The 16,901-nt window shown below is 32.4% G+C and overlaps 1 protein-coding gene across 1 annotated transcript; it reads right to left on the bottom strand.

The window, feature by feature from the left end:
- Positions 1-3,745: 3,745 nt before the first annotated feature.
- On the bottom strand, positions 3,746-3,997 carry LOC123820504 (cytochrome c oxidase subunit NDUFA4-like). The gene has a single exon (XM_045841273.1). The coding sequence runs from the start codon at positions 3,995-3,997 to the stop codon at positions 3,746-3,748; it is 252 nt and encodes an 83-aa protein (XP_045697229.1).
- Positions 3,998-16,901: the final 12,904 nt, after the last annotated feature.

The raw sequence follows: 16,901 nt of genomic DNA, 5'->3' as shown, positions 1-16,901 counted from the left end.
ATGTAATATTGCGAATTTCATAAAAGAGAAAACTTCTTTTACTTAATGTAATTAACAGGTGATGGTGACATGCATAATGCAATTTTCACAAATGAAGGTAAATTTAAGTTCATATTTCTATATTCAAGAAAAATATGAACTAACTCAATAAAGATAAGCAATATTAACCTTAAGGAGTTAATCATCATAGTGAATGAGGGAAAATAGTATAATTAGCAATATATAAAAGTAGTCATTAAGGTGAACCAAGGCAAATAATATAGTTTGCAGTATAATGTAAACAAAAGCCAAAGTTCCCATAGCAACACTAACTTTTCTCCAATATACACATACTGTATTTTGGATTATCAGTGAGAGTTCTAAATTTATAGTTTCTTTTTTAAATCATTTTTTATTATTATTCTATTACAGTTGTCCCAATTTTTCCCCCCCTGCCCTCCTCCACCCATCACTCCCATAGTCAATTCCAACACTGTTGTCCATGTCTGTGGGTCATTCATACATGTCCTTTATCTAGTCCCTTCCCCTTCTTTCCACCATTATCCCCTCCCCCCACCCCTCTGGTCATCATCAGTCTTATCCATGTGTGTATCAACAATACGAAAACATGGTTCTGAGATCAATAAGATTTATATATTCAGATTTAAATGTCTTTAAATCTACAATCTTCTCACTTAATTTCCTATATTGCTGACATCCCCTAAAATTATGTTGACATTTCATGTCTATGAAATTGCACTCATCTTATTTGTGGCAATAGTTGTAAGTACCTTCATTGTTTAAGTTGGAATGATTTAGGATGCACATCTTACGTGGCTTGTGAAATTGAGTTTTTAAAACTTTGATGATTAAATCTAGAGGTGTTAAATTATAAGGTTATATAGATATTGGGACATCTAATAGCCAACCCTAAATTATTTCACATAACCATATAGTAGACAACATAAAATGATGGTATTTACTCAGATGGACAATTTTGAGTTACTCTTTTCATAGGAAAATTTTTATATTCTATAGTTCTAGCTAAAATAATTCACCCCATTAAAGTTATATTTTTACTCTGTTTTTCATCTTCAAAAATAAAAAGCACTGTTTATGCTTTCAACTTAGTATACATAATTTATTCTGTGTTTACATTTTAAAAATAATGCATAACTTAAAACAGCACTGTTTAAATATTTACATTTACACAGTGCTTTACAATCATGTGTATACAATCCTCACAAAATTTTTGTGAATGGGCCAGGTAGGTGATAATGACAATTACTTGTATTTTAACTGTATGGAGAAAAAGACAAACATCCCAGATCACACAACAATAATAAGTAGACCATACAGTAGTTAGCATACCAACTTAAAGTTCTATATTATTTATAATAGCTGAAAAAATATACTAGGGATAATCTTGTATTTTATTTCATATTCACATATTTTATTCATCTGTATATAAATCCTTATTTAATTTATTATGAATCAATAATCAAATGTTTAGGATATTCTGGGTAATCTAGAATATTCTGGAAAAATTGAACTTTTCAAGGTTTAAATTATTAACAGACTTTGTTTGCTGTAAAATAAAATCAGTTTAAAGCAGCTTTAGTTTTATCAATCTCTCCATCCTCAATTTAAAACCTCTCAAATATTTCTCTTTTCAATTATATATAATAGGGACAGAGGATCAATCTTCAAGTGAAGATTAGTGTGAAGTCTCAAAATTGAAAGATTTTGGAATTGAAACTCTCAATGGCACATAACTGGTCACCTGACATATGAGAGATAATATTTTCTTATAACTTAAATAGATGGCATAAAAAGATAAAATCTCACCAAACTTTCCAGAAAGTATAGCTTTGCATGCTCCTACTACTTTAAATATATTTACTTAGTGAATACTTATATAAAAAGTCAGAGAAGCCAAAAATAAGGATTAGGTTTAAAAATTCCTCTTCAATTAAAAATTAAGCAAAAACAGTAATATGAAGGAGCATAAATTACATTCATATTTTAGCATTTTCTAGCACTTAGGGATGTTTTCATTGTGGTGTGAACAAAAATGGTTTCATTCATGTTAATATGAAAGTAAAAATACATGTGTCAGGATACAAATTTTAAAACAAAGATGTCCAATTTCAGGGGGGAAATTATCCCTTTTGAAGATAATGATAAATATTCAAGATTTCCTCCATAAAGGTAATATTTTTTGTCTAAGTCAACATACTTTACCATTTTCAAACTTTTCTCATCATATTTTTGACAGCAGATTTTCCAATTTTGACAGCTCTTTAAAAGTAATTTTAACAGCTGAGTGATTTCTCTTCTAAGCAAAGTCAGATTATGTGAAATGTCAATGTAAAAACTATACACTCTGACACAAAATCATTTTTAGTTGAATTTACTTATTAATTTTGCTTGATATTACTAATAAAACATAAGTACTTAGCTAATTGTATTACTTTTTGGAATGTTTTAAATGTATTAATTCTGTATCCTTTTACTATAAAATGTCTCATTTTATCACAATTAGTCATCCTTCCAAAAATGGAGAGGAGGGAGGAGGAGCAGTGCTAGTAGGTTAAAGGTAATTAGGAAACTGGGTGAAGGGCTACCATAAAGTGAAAGTACACGTCTGCATTGGTTAAACCAGGGTGGAGGTATATCTGAATCCCCTGGAGAACTCTTGAAACTACATGCACGTTCCTTCTTCCTTAATCCACACAGTCCTATCCCCCCAACTCACATTGCTGAGGTTCTGATACACTCCCAGGGCAGGAAGACAAAGAATTCCTGCCAACCTCCCACCTGATTGAAAACCACTGGAAATAATTTAAATAAAAACTTACAGTTTTCTGCCTTGGTTGATGTAGCTCAGTGGATTGAGCGCAGGCCTACAAGCCAAAAGCTTCTTTAATTTAGCACAATGCTTTCAGTATTTATTAATGTTGTAACGTGCATTGGGACTTCATTTATTTTTATTGCCAAATAATATATTTTATATAAATATTGAACATTGTGTTTATCAGTAGATGGAAATTTGGGTTGTTTTCACCTTTTTGGCTATTATAATTAATATTGTTATGATTATTTGTATACAATTTTTTGAATGAACATGTTTTTACTTGTTTGGAGTATATACGGAGGAGTAGAATTGCTGAGTCATCTGGTGACTGTGTTTATTTTGAAGAATTGCTAAATTGTTTTACAAAATGGCTGCACCATTTTGCAATCCCACCAGCAATGTTTGAGAGCTCCAATTTCTACATATCCTTGTTAACACTATTGTTCATCTTTTTATTCTTATCATCCTCCTGGCTATGAAGTTGTATCTCCTTGTGGTCCTGATTTGCATTTTCCTAATGACTAATGCTATTGGGCATATATTCATGTGGTTATTGACCATTTGAATATCTTTTTTAGAAAATTATCTACTCAAATATTTTGTTCAGTTTTAAATGGGTTCCTTTTTATTATTAAGGTCTAATACTTTTTTATATATTCCAGATACATGTCCATTATCATTTATGTGATTTATAGTTATTTTCTCCAAATCTGTGGGTCAGAATATTCTTTTCTGTTTTGTTTTGTTGTTCAAGTTTCAAACATTTGTTAATCAGTGTAAACCCCAACAGAATACATCAACATGATTTTGTGCATTTGAAGGGGAAATATTTCCTGGGTGAATGGGAAATTGTGCAGCTGGCTTCTGGAAGACCTTCATTCTAAGCAGCTTTATAGTGAAAATTTTCATTTAGAAGTCTGGACCTTCTTTCTTCAGTTTGCTGTAATCTGCATTCACTGAGTGGAACTTATATTGCTCATTGGGGCTCAGCTTGTTCTGGGGTTTTGGGGTTATTCTTTTTGTCCCCATAGATACCAGGTGTGTGGACAATGCCAGGTGTGTGACATACAGCACTGTGCCAGTATCTCCGGCTCCAATACATACAAAGAGTGGGATCAAACTTGAATACTTCTTGGCCTGACTGAGGATCTGACAGAGCATGGTCACAGCAGAGGGTCTGGAAGCAGAGAAAAACAAAACAGCAAGGCCTGGCAGCAGGTAGAGAGTGCACTGAGCCAGAATATTCTTTTAACCTAACATTTACTTAGGCTTCTAGGAAATAAAAGTTATCATGTGCATGCACATGTATGTGTGTGTGTATTTGTGTAGGTTTGGGGAGGGATGTTGATTCACCTGGCAATTATCTTGCACTTGAGAGTAGAACAAGAGCAAATTCAATTCATGCAATTGAGTGATACTTGTTTTCATATTATGCCAATAACATAAAGTTGGTAAAAAGAAATTCTGAGTGTTCCTCCACTTCTCTGCATTCTGTACTCTGTCTCCTCCACTCTCTGCAAATAGAGAAAAATTGGACATTTTTATTTTCATAAATATTTATAATGACAAAATAAAAACTTGTCTACTAATACTATAGAGGACAAAGAAACCAACTTTACAAACCAGCCTTCTGCAAATTGGCTTTTGCAAAAAAAATGTTCCTTAAAACATCCTAGATAAATATTTGTCATGAAAGACATTCTCAGGCTTTGAAAAAGACACTAGAATCTTAAAAAATAATAATAATAAAGAATTTTATGAAGGAGACTACCAGAAACCTATGTTATTGTGATGTGCTTGTTCTATCTTAACAGAATGTATTTATCAGGGGATGTTTCTTGAAACACTGTTGAGTCTTATAATTATAGACAGTTGGAAGCAATGTATTTGTGTGACTATATTTGTTCTTATTTTACTATAAAAATTGCATTTACCTAACATCCATGTATCAAATACTTATCATTCACAGACACCGAATGCAACAAAGAACAAAGCAGATACAGCCTTGCTTTATTTTCTCAAGAGTCTCAATTTAACCAAGTCACATCTTTGCTGGGCAGGAGTACCTAGCATAACAGACCCCTAACAAATGTTTGTTATATCTTGGTCACTGAATGTGTGTATAAAACAAAATAGCAGAAAAGCCTTGTCTTTGATAAGTTTAAAGTCTATTATAAGACACTGAAAAATAAACAGATATTTTCACCAATGTGAGGTGTCAGGATGGAGATAAATATAGCACTTAACCTATTCTCCAGAGACGGAAGTGGTAAAGAGACAACCTTATTAAGAAAATGACTTCTAGCCCTGGCTGGCGTAGCTCAGTGGATTGAGTGTGGGCTGTGAACCAGGCATTGCAGGTTCGATTCCCAGTCAGGGCACATACCTGGGTTGCAGGCCATGGCCCCCAGCAATCGCACATTGATGTTTCTCTCTCTCTCTCTTTCTCCCTCCCTCCCCTCTCTAAAAATAAATAAATAAAATCTTAAAAAAAAATAAAGGCAGTCCCATCTTTAGTTTTAAAAAAAAGAAGGAAAGAAAGAAAGTGACTTCTGAGCTGAGACTTCAAGGACAGCATTTGGAGAGTTGAAAAAGGAGGAAAAGTATACTGGTCAAGAGAAAATTAGGTACAAAGGTCCAGAGAGGAAAGTGATCATTACACATTCCTTCTGATTGTAATTTTAAACATACCAAAATAGTTAAATTTAAATTACTCTCATTTATCCATAATGTATTTTATAAAAAGCCACCAACTAATATCCTCTCTCAATTGGGAAATCTAAGATATATAAGAAGATGAAATTATTGCATCCTGATATCAGAGCCTTTGAAATTAACTAGTGCATGGCAGATTTGATAGAACAGATCAGAAAAATCCAAGATGAAAATACACCATTAATTATTGTTTTCTCAATTCAGCAGACACCATACAATTTGGAAATAATTACCAAAAATTGAAATTTAATAATATATTTTCTTTACACAAGAAAATCTTCCTTCCTTCCTTCCTTCATTCATTCATCTATTCATTAAACGATACTGAACATCTTAGGCCACATTATAAACACTGGAGATTTGTCATAGACAAAATAAGATGCAAAAGACAAAAAATTACTAGCACCATGGAGCTTGAATTATACTGGAAAAGACAAACAATAAACAAAATGAGTAAAATATATAGTATGGTAGTTAAATGCTAAGGAGAAAAATAAAACAGGGAAGAGTCATAGGAATTGTAGAAGAAGGGTTGGAATTTTTGATAGTGTAGTCTACAAGGGACTCACAGAAATCTGCATAAAGGAAGTGATGAGTGAGCCATTTGTTATATATGTGTCTGGCTGGGGGAGGAGAAGCTTTCCCAGCAGAGGAACAGAAAATGGGAAGGTCCTGTGACAAGAGCAGTTTTTGTTTTGTGTTTATTTATTTATTTAATCTTTGAGAAACAATTAGGAAGCTAAAATGGCCAGACAAAATGATGAAGGAAGAGAGTGAATGGACTTGAAGTCAGACAGGTAAAGAAGAGCACAGATCATGTAGGACCATGTATATCTCTGTGAGGATATTGGCTTTTAGCCTGAGTAAAATTAAAAAAAGAAAGAAAGAAAAAAAAAAAACAGTAGGAGAATGAACAGAAAACTGAGATTACCTGAGTTGTATTTGGACATTTCCTTGCTACTAATTATATAAAAACTAAGGAGAGACAAGGGCAGAAGCAGAAGCTATGGTAAAAAAAAAACAAACCAGATGAAATATGATGAATGGCTTGGACCTGTGTTGTGGCAATGAGGGTAGCAAGGAGCAGGTGAATTTTGGAAACATTTTGAAAATAGCACCAATGTAAATTTCTGACAAATTGAATGTTATCTGTGAAATAAAAGGTAACAGCCAAAAACAGTTCTAAGGAATTTTGGTTTGTGTAATTGGAAGAATGGAGTAGCCTTTCCCTGAAAAGAAAAAGACTGGCCAAAAAAGCAAGTTGTGGAAGACTATCAGACTACTTTTGAACATGTTGAATTTAAGATGTTTATTTGCTAGCCAAATGTGTGTATCTTGTGGGTAGTTGTAAATAATGAAAGTCACAAAAGAAATCTAAACTGATCATGTATATATTAATTTTACATCATATATTTGTGTTTGTACATTATATTTTATATTGTGCACATACATATATTTTATGTAACATATTTGTATACTTTATACTATAATATTAAATATATACTTACATATTATACCAGTATATCAATGGTGGTTAAAGTCTTGAGAATAAATGAGTACAACAAAGTAATTATTAAGGATAGAAAAGAGAATTCATGTGAGTACTAACTAGGCACTGCAACCTTTAGAAGTCAGGGAAATTGAAAGGAAAAAAAATGTGAGATGGAATATCCAAAGGCAGGAAAACAAAGCAAACATAAAACACTACAGCACTAAATCTGTTGTCCTGGTAGCCAAATAAATAAAGTATTTTAAGGAGACAGTGATCAAGTTTATCAAATGTTAATGAGAATTCAAGTATGATAAGGCCTGAGAATCAACCATTGGATTTAGCTACATGGAGTTCATGGAGGACCTTGGTAACAGCAGTTTAAGTGGAGTTCTAGTGATAAAAATCTGTTTGGAATGGATTTAAAAATAGGGAGAAATTGGAAACCATATGTAAAAACTCTTTAAGTTTTCTCTTAAAAGGAACAACAGAAGAGGAAAGGTTTTAGAGGGAATGAGCCAGAAGGGGAAGTGGAGCCAAAGTGAGTTTTTTAGAAATGCGATAAATAGTAGCATGTGTGTGTGCTGATATGAAGCATCCAGGGTAGAGGGAAATACAGTATATGTGGCACAGGAAAGAGAAGATAGAATTTATAGACCCACATCATAGAATGGGTGGGAGAAGGATAGAATATACTACACAAGTAGAGGGCCAGCCTTCTCTAAGAATAAGGTAATAAAGTCTAAAGTAAATTTGCATAATATAGTTAGGTCAACAGACATAGAGATAGTTCATGGAAATTCTCTTCTGTTTTCTTAGTGGAGGAGAAATCATTGTCAATAGCGCAATATGAGGAGGAAGCAAGAAGTATTAGAAATTTGAAGAGAAGACTTAAAAAGTCACCCACGACTCATAAATCAAGTAGAAAAATGTAATATGATTGGTAGACAGTATTAAGGAGAAGCTTGAGAAAAGCGACCCTAGCCCTGACTGTTATAGTTCAGTGTGTTGGGCATAATCCCAAATTCAAAAGTTGCCAGTTCTACTCTTGTTCAGGCACATACCTGGGTTTCAGGTCAGGTCCCCCACTTAGGGGCATGGGAAAGGCAACCAGTTGTTTCTCTCACACATTGATGCTTCTCCCCCTTTCCCTCCCCCTCTTCCTCTCTCTCTAAAATTAAGCATATAAAATCTTTAAAAAATTTTTAAAAGGGAAGTGATCTTAAATTTAAGGTGAGGTCAGTTAGCAGTGTTTTATATTCTTTCTCTTTAGTCACATTCAATTGCAAGGGAACAAATGTTGAACAAATGAAGGGTTTGATTTAACAAAGGTGGTACTTTACCCAACTGAACATAATAAAGTAAGAGTGGGTCAAAAAAGTGGATGGTGGTTGCAGAGAAGTGATTATCACTGATATAAGGTTTTTAGGAAGTTATACCAGTTTAAAGCCAATATATATATATATTTTTAAAGATTTCATTTATTCATTTTTAGAGAGAGAGAAAGAGAGGGAGAAAGATGGGGAGAGAAACATCTATTAGTTGTCTTTCTTTCATCCATGAGCAAACGTGCAGCCCAGGCGTGTGCCCTGACTGGGAATGGAATGGTGAACTTTTGCTTTTGGGGACAATGACGAAACAACTGAGCCCCACCAGTCAGGGCCCAAGACATTTTTAAGTATTTTTAGATGTCGTTAATTGCTAAGTGTTATGGTATTTCTTGATAGCACAGAAAAAGCAGTTTTATGTAAACATTTTCATTTGAAGTTCTAAAACAAGTTGCTTTTGTTCTTTGCTAGTCTTTAAATGGTATCATTTGAAAACCAGAGTCCTCCTTTATCATTAAAAGTATTAGGATCAAGCTGCTCTGGAACAGCAAAAAGTTGAAACACTCATAATCAAAGAACCAATAATGTTAAAATGTCTCTGAGTGCATATTGTTTAGTTCCTTGTTAACTTAATTGTTTTCCAGTTAGGGTGAAATATACAATATGCAAATTAAATAATATTATGTGTCAGAACTTGAAAGAAATATTCATTTAACATTGGAAGAGGTTTTGTCCCCCCCCCCACAAAGAAATCTTGCTCATTTATTTTAAGATAATTTTTGTTTGTCACTATTTGTTCAAAACATAATACAACTTTGAAATCCAGTGCCTGCTGGCAAAATTGGAATAGCTGTCAGCAGGAAATGGCAAACTAATAATAAGTGCTGATAAATATTTATATTATACTTTACTGGGAAGCTGAATGTACTTTTGTATTTCATTAGTGCTTGAGGCAGTACATAGGTAACATAGTTGTGCTCCAAGGTAAGTGGAATAGAATTCTAAATACTATAGTAACTTATTTTTCACCTATCTGCTGGGAAAAATGAATTAATAATAACAAATCCTTTTGCAAGTTGAAATTTAAGAAATTTTAAATGAGATCTATAGGGCCATAATTAGTAGCATCTCACGTTCGGTGTTATTGGACACTAGGCTGCTGGATCAACCACTTCTATATGAAGCCTAGTAATTTCACTCTGGCTCATAATTTTCAATAACAGAGCTATTCAAGAGGGAGGGGTGGTCCTAAACCACCAGAGGACTCAAAAGTATGGTGATGTTCAAGTACAACACTGTGTTTATGTACTTCCCAAAGTGTATCAAAGCTCAGATCCAGAGAAATAAAAGAAAAGTCAAACAAAACAAGCATTAGACTGCGTAAAATAAGGTATGGACAAGGCAAACAGGTGAGGCATTGTTTAGGTGGCTAAGGTAGATCAATATCTATTCTTGCAAGCCAGGAATCCTGCCTGCTTCCCTCTAGTGCTCTGCAGATCATCTTACGGCTTGCAGACAGACTGTCGCCTAAACCTAACTGACAGACAACCTATTTCACCCCTGTAAAACTCATACCCATCTTCTTTCTTTGTGGTTCACTGAGGAGTGAAAAAAATATAACTGCCAAAATAAAATAATACCAGATTGGTTTTACCACACTTTAACACCCACTTTCATTAACTTAATTATAACAGGCCAGTTCATCATTTTGCTTCCATACATAATTTTAATCTACTCAATAATGTAAATTTATTGTGAGCATAACATTGTGTCATGTATGGAGAGGTGACCAAATTAATCCAAAGAGAAAATTTACATAAAGTGTCTCATATATAATGGTCGCTCAATAAATATTAGCTAATATAAACCTTCCTATAATAATAATTTTTAAAATTAACAGAGGGATGTACAAAGAATCAGTTAGGAGATAAGGAAATAGATGTTTATAGTTAGCTTATAATTCACAGACTAAAAAGGCAATATTTCAGCACCTTTGAAAATATTTAACAAGTTCATAAAGCTGAACTTTGAGTAAATAACAGAAAATTAGTTTCTTCATATTTTGACATACCACAGTCAATTTGCCATGTTCTGATGAACATGCATAACAATTGGTAATCTTTTAGTTTTTTCATATCTTTTCATTCCTATGGGAAAATCAAAATCAGAAATATTATCTCAAAGACAAATATTATACTTTAGTTATATCAAATATAACCAAAATGCAAACCCTGCATTCTAGTGCCATAACACTTTAGAAAACTATACAAACTTTCTTGAAATTTGAGAATCAAAAATTTTTTTACTTTCCGCATGTAATTATATTGTTACTTTTTTTATTGTACTAGTTTAACCAAAAAGTTGGGAGAATGCCTTTTACTATAGTAAGCACAATGGTAATTGCTTTAACAAGAAAAGGAGCAATCACAACAAATCCTAGTTAAGAAAATATAAACAATAAAATGTACAAAATAACAATTCTGCTTTGGAAAATGGGAGACATTTTATATGTTTTATTCTCGTGTTGGCATTTACTGAGACATATTTTTTCATATGTGTACAATGCCTATAGATTTCATTTTACCCAGATTTTCACATTAAAACCTATAGCATTATTTTTTGAACTCTGAGTTGACTAATAGAAAGAAATGATAATTTGAATGTAGTATTTAAAATACTAAAAGTGAAGGCAAATCCTTATCTTACTGGTTGTAGAGACTTTGTCTTAAATTTGAAAGCAGAAAAGGTCATATTTTGGTAGACTGATGCATATCATATCTCTGAGTAATAAGACTATGTCTTTTCATCACTGCTACAGTTTTCTGCTTACCTCTTTATGGTGGAAGAAATGTAATTTACTTGTCAGATTGAAATGTTTGATATAAATCCTTATTCTATCTTTTGAACTAGCATTTCTGAAACACTACATGGTAAACAAGTGACATGTTTCATTAAACAATTACTTTTCTAGTAAGTAAACAAGAGAGTATAATCATATTAATTTAATAGTAAGCCATGTGACTAGAATTTAAAGATGTTTTCAATTCAGCAAGAAAGTATGATTATATTAAAGTTTCTGTTTTTGGGATATCAAAATAGTTTTAAGAATTCACATTAAAATGTCTTTTATAATTTCCTAATCTACATACAAAGCTAAATTTACAAGTCAATTAACAGTTTACTATGATGCTGAGAACTTATTTTAAATATAAACAAGTGTGATCTTACAAGAAATTCAGTTAACTTTGGTTGTGACTGGTTTTTCACAGTTACAGTTTAGCAATTCTGATATATATTAGTTTTAAGAAGAATAAAATATAGTGAGGTAAACTTTTTTGAATAATTAGGCATACAATAATTACATGATTATGTGTATGCATGTGTATTTATGTGTATATGTATATAAAATATACTTAAGTGCATAACATATATGAATGTTTGAAAACCAAGCGTTAATTTTACCTTCAAATTTCAAAATATAAAATAGATTTGCTGTAATTACTCAAAGGCATTTGATGTTTTAAGGTCAATCCATCTTTTACTCATTTGTGGAAGCAAAGAAAAATTTTTAAAAAAATGGGTTTTGACCTAATCAAAGCCATAGGTTGTTTTTTAAATCATGCATTAAGATCCTAATTATCTTATTTGTGTTTGTTTAGATAGATAAACAGGTGAAATATTTCTTATCCAGAAGTGACAATCTCAGCACCGTCATTTACCTTTCAAGGATCATAGAATTTTAGCTTTTAACACATTCCCTCGAGTATCTACATGTTTTCGTTATAAACTGGTAGTTGAAAAAACATGTCAGATGCTAAATTCAAAACACATGATGCAAGAAACATGGGGAAATATAACAACTGTTTTAGAAGAAATTTTTGTAAAGCCAACTTACATAAAATTTTAAATAATTTGCCAATGAATTATAATTAGCACCTACATTACAACTGCAACTGCTAAACAATTTCTACTTAACTACCATAGGACTAAAATTATTTTTGTCAAATAAGTACAAAACCTTAGGTTAAAATGTCTATGTTCTATAAATAACCTAAGAGTTTAGTGATACAAGCATAAATTTTGTAATACCAATTTAAGACAAAAGAAACAAAATAATGAATTATTTAGCACTTAAACACTTTTAATACCTAATAGAGTATATGAAATCTCATGAAGAATATGCAGCACTCAAGGTAATAATTTTTAATATGAATACTCACTAATTTGTATGTCCAAATAGACTGTAAACTTAGAAATATTTCTAGAGGTTCGCATTCACTAGAGTAAATAAAATGAAAGTTTTAGAATACTTGTGTAAAAGTTAATATAACTTAAATTATTTTCCCCATAAATGCTCCCTAATCTTTATCAATAATTATTTAAAATATAAAGAAAATTATTTATATAACCCAAACAATATAATAAATGAAAGTCTATATGCAAAGATAGATAATGCAAGATAATTGGGCTTATAATACATAATACCTAACTGACTGAATATTTTAGTCATAGATATTTTACATTTATTTTCACATGACTACATGCTTAGTAATTTATTTCTACTTAATAAAATAGTAAAAATGACATTTTTCACTTTTATAAAATGCATACTTGCAAACACTTTTCTGTCACAGAATTATTCAATTAAATAATGTTCATTTGCAATTAAAAAAAACTAATGTATTTATGAATATTCATTTTTCTACATTTATTTATTTAATAAAGGTAGAGTTGGTTAGAATAGCATGGAAACAAAACTTATGATAGTGTTTTGAATTCTATAATCTTTTAATTTGCAAACAGGTAATTATATGAAAAATGGCATGCACTAAAAATGCACTTGGAAAACAATAAATATTTTATGTCAAAATTATTTAGTGTTATAATCACTAAAAACAGAAGTATGCACATGAATATATAATCATCTAAATATCAGTATTTAAGTCAATTACTAAAATGTCATTCTTAATGATGTATCTTAATGAGACTGCAAAATATCTTTTAGTTAAACATGAATAATAAGGAATAGTTTGATTTTTAATAAAATATCAAAATATATGACTAATTTCATATATGTATATTAATTATGAAAAAATAATTTAAATATGTATTCCTTTCAAAATTTTAAACATATTCTTAGTGGAAATCAAACCATTCATACACACAGCTAGCCTCAAACAGATTATTGGTATTAATGTGAGTGCTAAGTGCTAGTTGCTCTTGTTTGCAGCTGGTTTGTAAAGTGTAAAATAAGCAGGACATCTGAACTATTTCCTGAACCCTGGTGAATAAACATGATCATGAAAACATTACAGGTCTGTCTTTTGGAGAGTGCCTGGGAACTCATGTACTAAATGAGTTGTAATATAAGCAACTCTCTCATCAGTAAAGCCTAACTTCAGAAAAAGTCATATTTTGGAGTATCACAGTAAAGTGTGCACTGAGCATAGAATTTACCATCACAGCAGTTTTTTATAGAAAAAAAATTTAAATCTAAAGTTATCAATCTGCTGTTTTTTGAGTATTATAGTCATTTAGAAATAGCAGTTTACAATAAAAAACTCTTAAAAGCATTGACTTTTAGACTTCATTCTAACAAAACAATTCACTATTTACTTATTTCACAGTTAATCTCCATGCTAAATCTGAAAGTATGTTCTCAATAACAGCTATAATAAAAGAATGTTGGGATAATGACACAAGATGATAAAAGCAAGGAAAATGCTCATTTGATGATATAATCTACTTTCACATATACAAGCTTTAAGTAGAAATGAAGCAGGATAAATGCTCCCCAAAAAGTTACCCAGAGAATTCCTATAAAGCTAAACATATCAAAAGGTAGTATAAAGCCTTCCTAGACTCCAACCCCTGTTGACAGAGTATTTGTAATATGAGATATATACCTTTATAAAATTATGTGCAATAAATTTTGTAGATAGGAGTTCCTCAGCGAATCTTTAGATAATTAACTTAGTTTTGTTGGTGGAAGTGTTTGGTTGATTGGTAGGGCAGAGATAATGCTGTGTTCAGCAATGCATTATTTTTCCTCCCAAACAGACCACTAAATTACACTTTAAAACATTCCCTGCAATTAGATTGGGCAATGTGACTTCTGGCCAATGAAATAAGATATCCTTCAGAATCCTCAACAAGTTTTCTTCCCTCCTAATAACCCAGTGCAAAATATCTAATGGAGGACTCCAGGGTTCTAGAAGATGGCCAGGCCACTCATGGATCCCTGAATAGCCAAATGGAACTAAATGGAACAAAGAATCATCCCCACTCTCTACCTGATCTACATTGTAATGTGACATAAAGGAGTAATATATCTTGATATTATTAGGCCCTGAGACTTAGGAAAGACTAGAAGATTATTCATTTATCAAGTTATTCCTCAAATAGTATGAATAACAAAGAATTATAAGAGGTGGCCCTGGCCAGGTAGCTCAGTTGGTTAGAGTGCCATCCTGATACACCAAAGGTTGTGGGTTTGATCCCTGGTCAGGGCACATGGGAGAATCAGCCAATGAATGGATAACTAAGTGGAACAACCAGTCGATATTTCACTCTCTCTCTCCCTCCTTTCCTCTCTCTCATAAATAAATAAAAAGAAGTTTTAATTTAGAAAGCAAGAATTACATGGGGCAAAAATAATATTGGTACTTCATAGGAAGGCAAAGGTGATAATTGAACTGGATCTAAAAATAGAATAAGGATAGTTTTTAGAAACTATAGCGTCTCAAATATTCTGCAATTGGTTCCTGTTAAAGTCTTACTTGCCTAAACATGTGCTGAATTTATGTTCTCTTACTATAATAATATTATTACTCTTAGTGATAACATGCTCAATGCATTAGCTACCATCCATTTCTCACCATACCCTGGGTATAGAGCTAAGCACTTTACGTGAATTATTTCATTTAATTTCACAATGACCATATGAAGGATTTTTGACAATATATTCATTTTACAGAGGAAACTGATGTCTATAAAAGTTAAATTGATCTCACAGTTAGTAAATGGTGAATTTAGAACTTGAGTTCTTGTTTGAACAATGGTAATTTACTTCAACTGCACTCCTACCCCAAACAGAATTATACAGTTTTATGTTTATTTTGTAGGTCACAAGAAGGGTTGACTTCAGAAAATGTATTATAACCCTTGATCTGCCCTTGTAGTGGAAACCTTACACCATGATTTTATCAATATGCTAAAATTTGATCCATCTATCAATGATAGATGCACAGTAATCACTAATGTTTTGATCCAGAAATCAAATTAGTCACTTATGATGAATAACTTAAATTTTTAAAAAATTCACCCTGGCTGGCATAGCTCAGTGGATTGAGCACAGGCTGTGAACCAAAGCATTGCAGGTTCGATTCCCAGTCAGGGCACATGCCTGGGTTGCAGCCCATAGCCCCCAGCAATCGCACATTGATGTTTCTCTCTCTCTTTCTCCCTCCCTTCCCTCTCTAAAAATAAATAAATAAAATCTTTTTTTTTAATCTTAAAAAAAGGAAGTATTTTTTTTCCTGCCCTGGTTAGTGTAGCTCAGTGGATTATTGAGCACAGGCTGCAAATCAAAGGGTTGCTGGTTCAATTCCCAGTCAGGGCACATCCCTGGGTTGCAGGCCAGATCCCCAGTGGGGGCCATGTGAGAGGCAACCACACATTGATGTTTCTCTCCTTCTCTTCCCTCCTCTCTTCCCCACTCTCTAAAAATAAATAAATAAAATCTAAACCAAAAAAAAAATTCTTTTTTTTATTGTTGTTCAAGTACAGTTGTCTCCATTTTCCCACCACCACTTTCCTCCATGCCATCCACCCTCACCTCCCACCCTCAATCCTTCTCCACTTTGTCTTTGTCCAGGAGTCCTTTATACATGTTCGTTTATGAACCTTCCCTTTCTTTTCCCTGTCACCTTGCTCCCCCTGCCCCTCTGGTTACTGCCAGTTTGTTTTTTATTTCAATATCTCTGGTTCTATTTTGCTTGCTTCTTTGTTTTGTTGATTAGGTTCCACTTATAGGTGAGATCATATGGTATTTGTCTTTCACTGTCTGGCTTATTTCACTTAGCATAATGCTCTCCAGTGTTGATCTTGAAGTTTAAGAACCAAAATGAAAGCTCATCTTGAGTCCTTTTTGTTTTCTTGTCAATACCTCTCTCATTATAATCTATAAGAACAAAAGCTATGACGAGAATTGAAAGAATTAATTCAAGGACAAGATAATACTTACTGAAAATCTTGGTTATTTATGAGAAATGAATGATGATAAATAATAGCAGATATTCTCTTTTTCTTTCACTTAGGCTAGAAGGGATATATTTGCAGGATTCAGTTAATCAAAACACACATCTTGATTGCTAGGGTAAAGCTCTCAGAACTCCTCCTATAAGAGGCACCAGGCTTCCCTTTCTAATGCTACTAAACCCCATACTACACTAGAACTGCTCTGGAAGGGGGTATGGCCCAGAATAAATCAAAGCCAGCATACAATGACAGGGAAAGATGGTTCTATGCCAGC

Source organism: Phyllostomus hastatus, unplaced genomic scaffold, assembly GCF_019186645.2.
Source record: "Phyllostomus hastatus isolate PE091 unplaced genomic scaffold, TTU_PhHast_1.1 phas_contig_348, whole genome shotgun sequence".
Classification (NCBI taxonomy): Eukaryota; Metazoa; Chordata; class Mammalia; order Chiroptera; family Phyllostomidae; genus Phyllostomus; species Phyllostomus hastatus.
Note: the sequence above shows the minus strand (reverse complement) of the source record. Positions and strands in the feature narration are given on the sequence as shown.

Coding starts and splice junctions, on each gene's coding strand:
- LOC123820504 (XM_045841273.1), bottom strand. CDS start 3,997: ATGCTCTGTCAGATCCTCAGTCAGGCCAAGAAGTATTCAAGTTTGATC.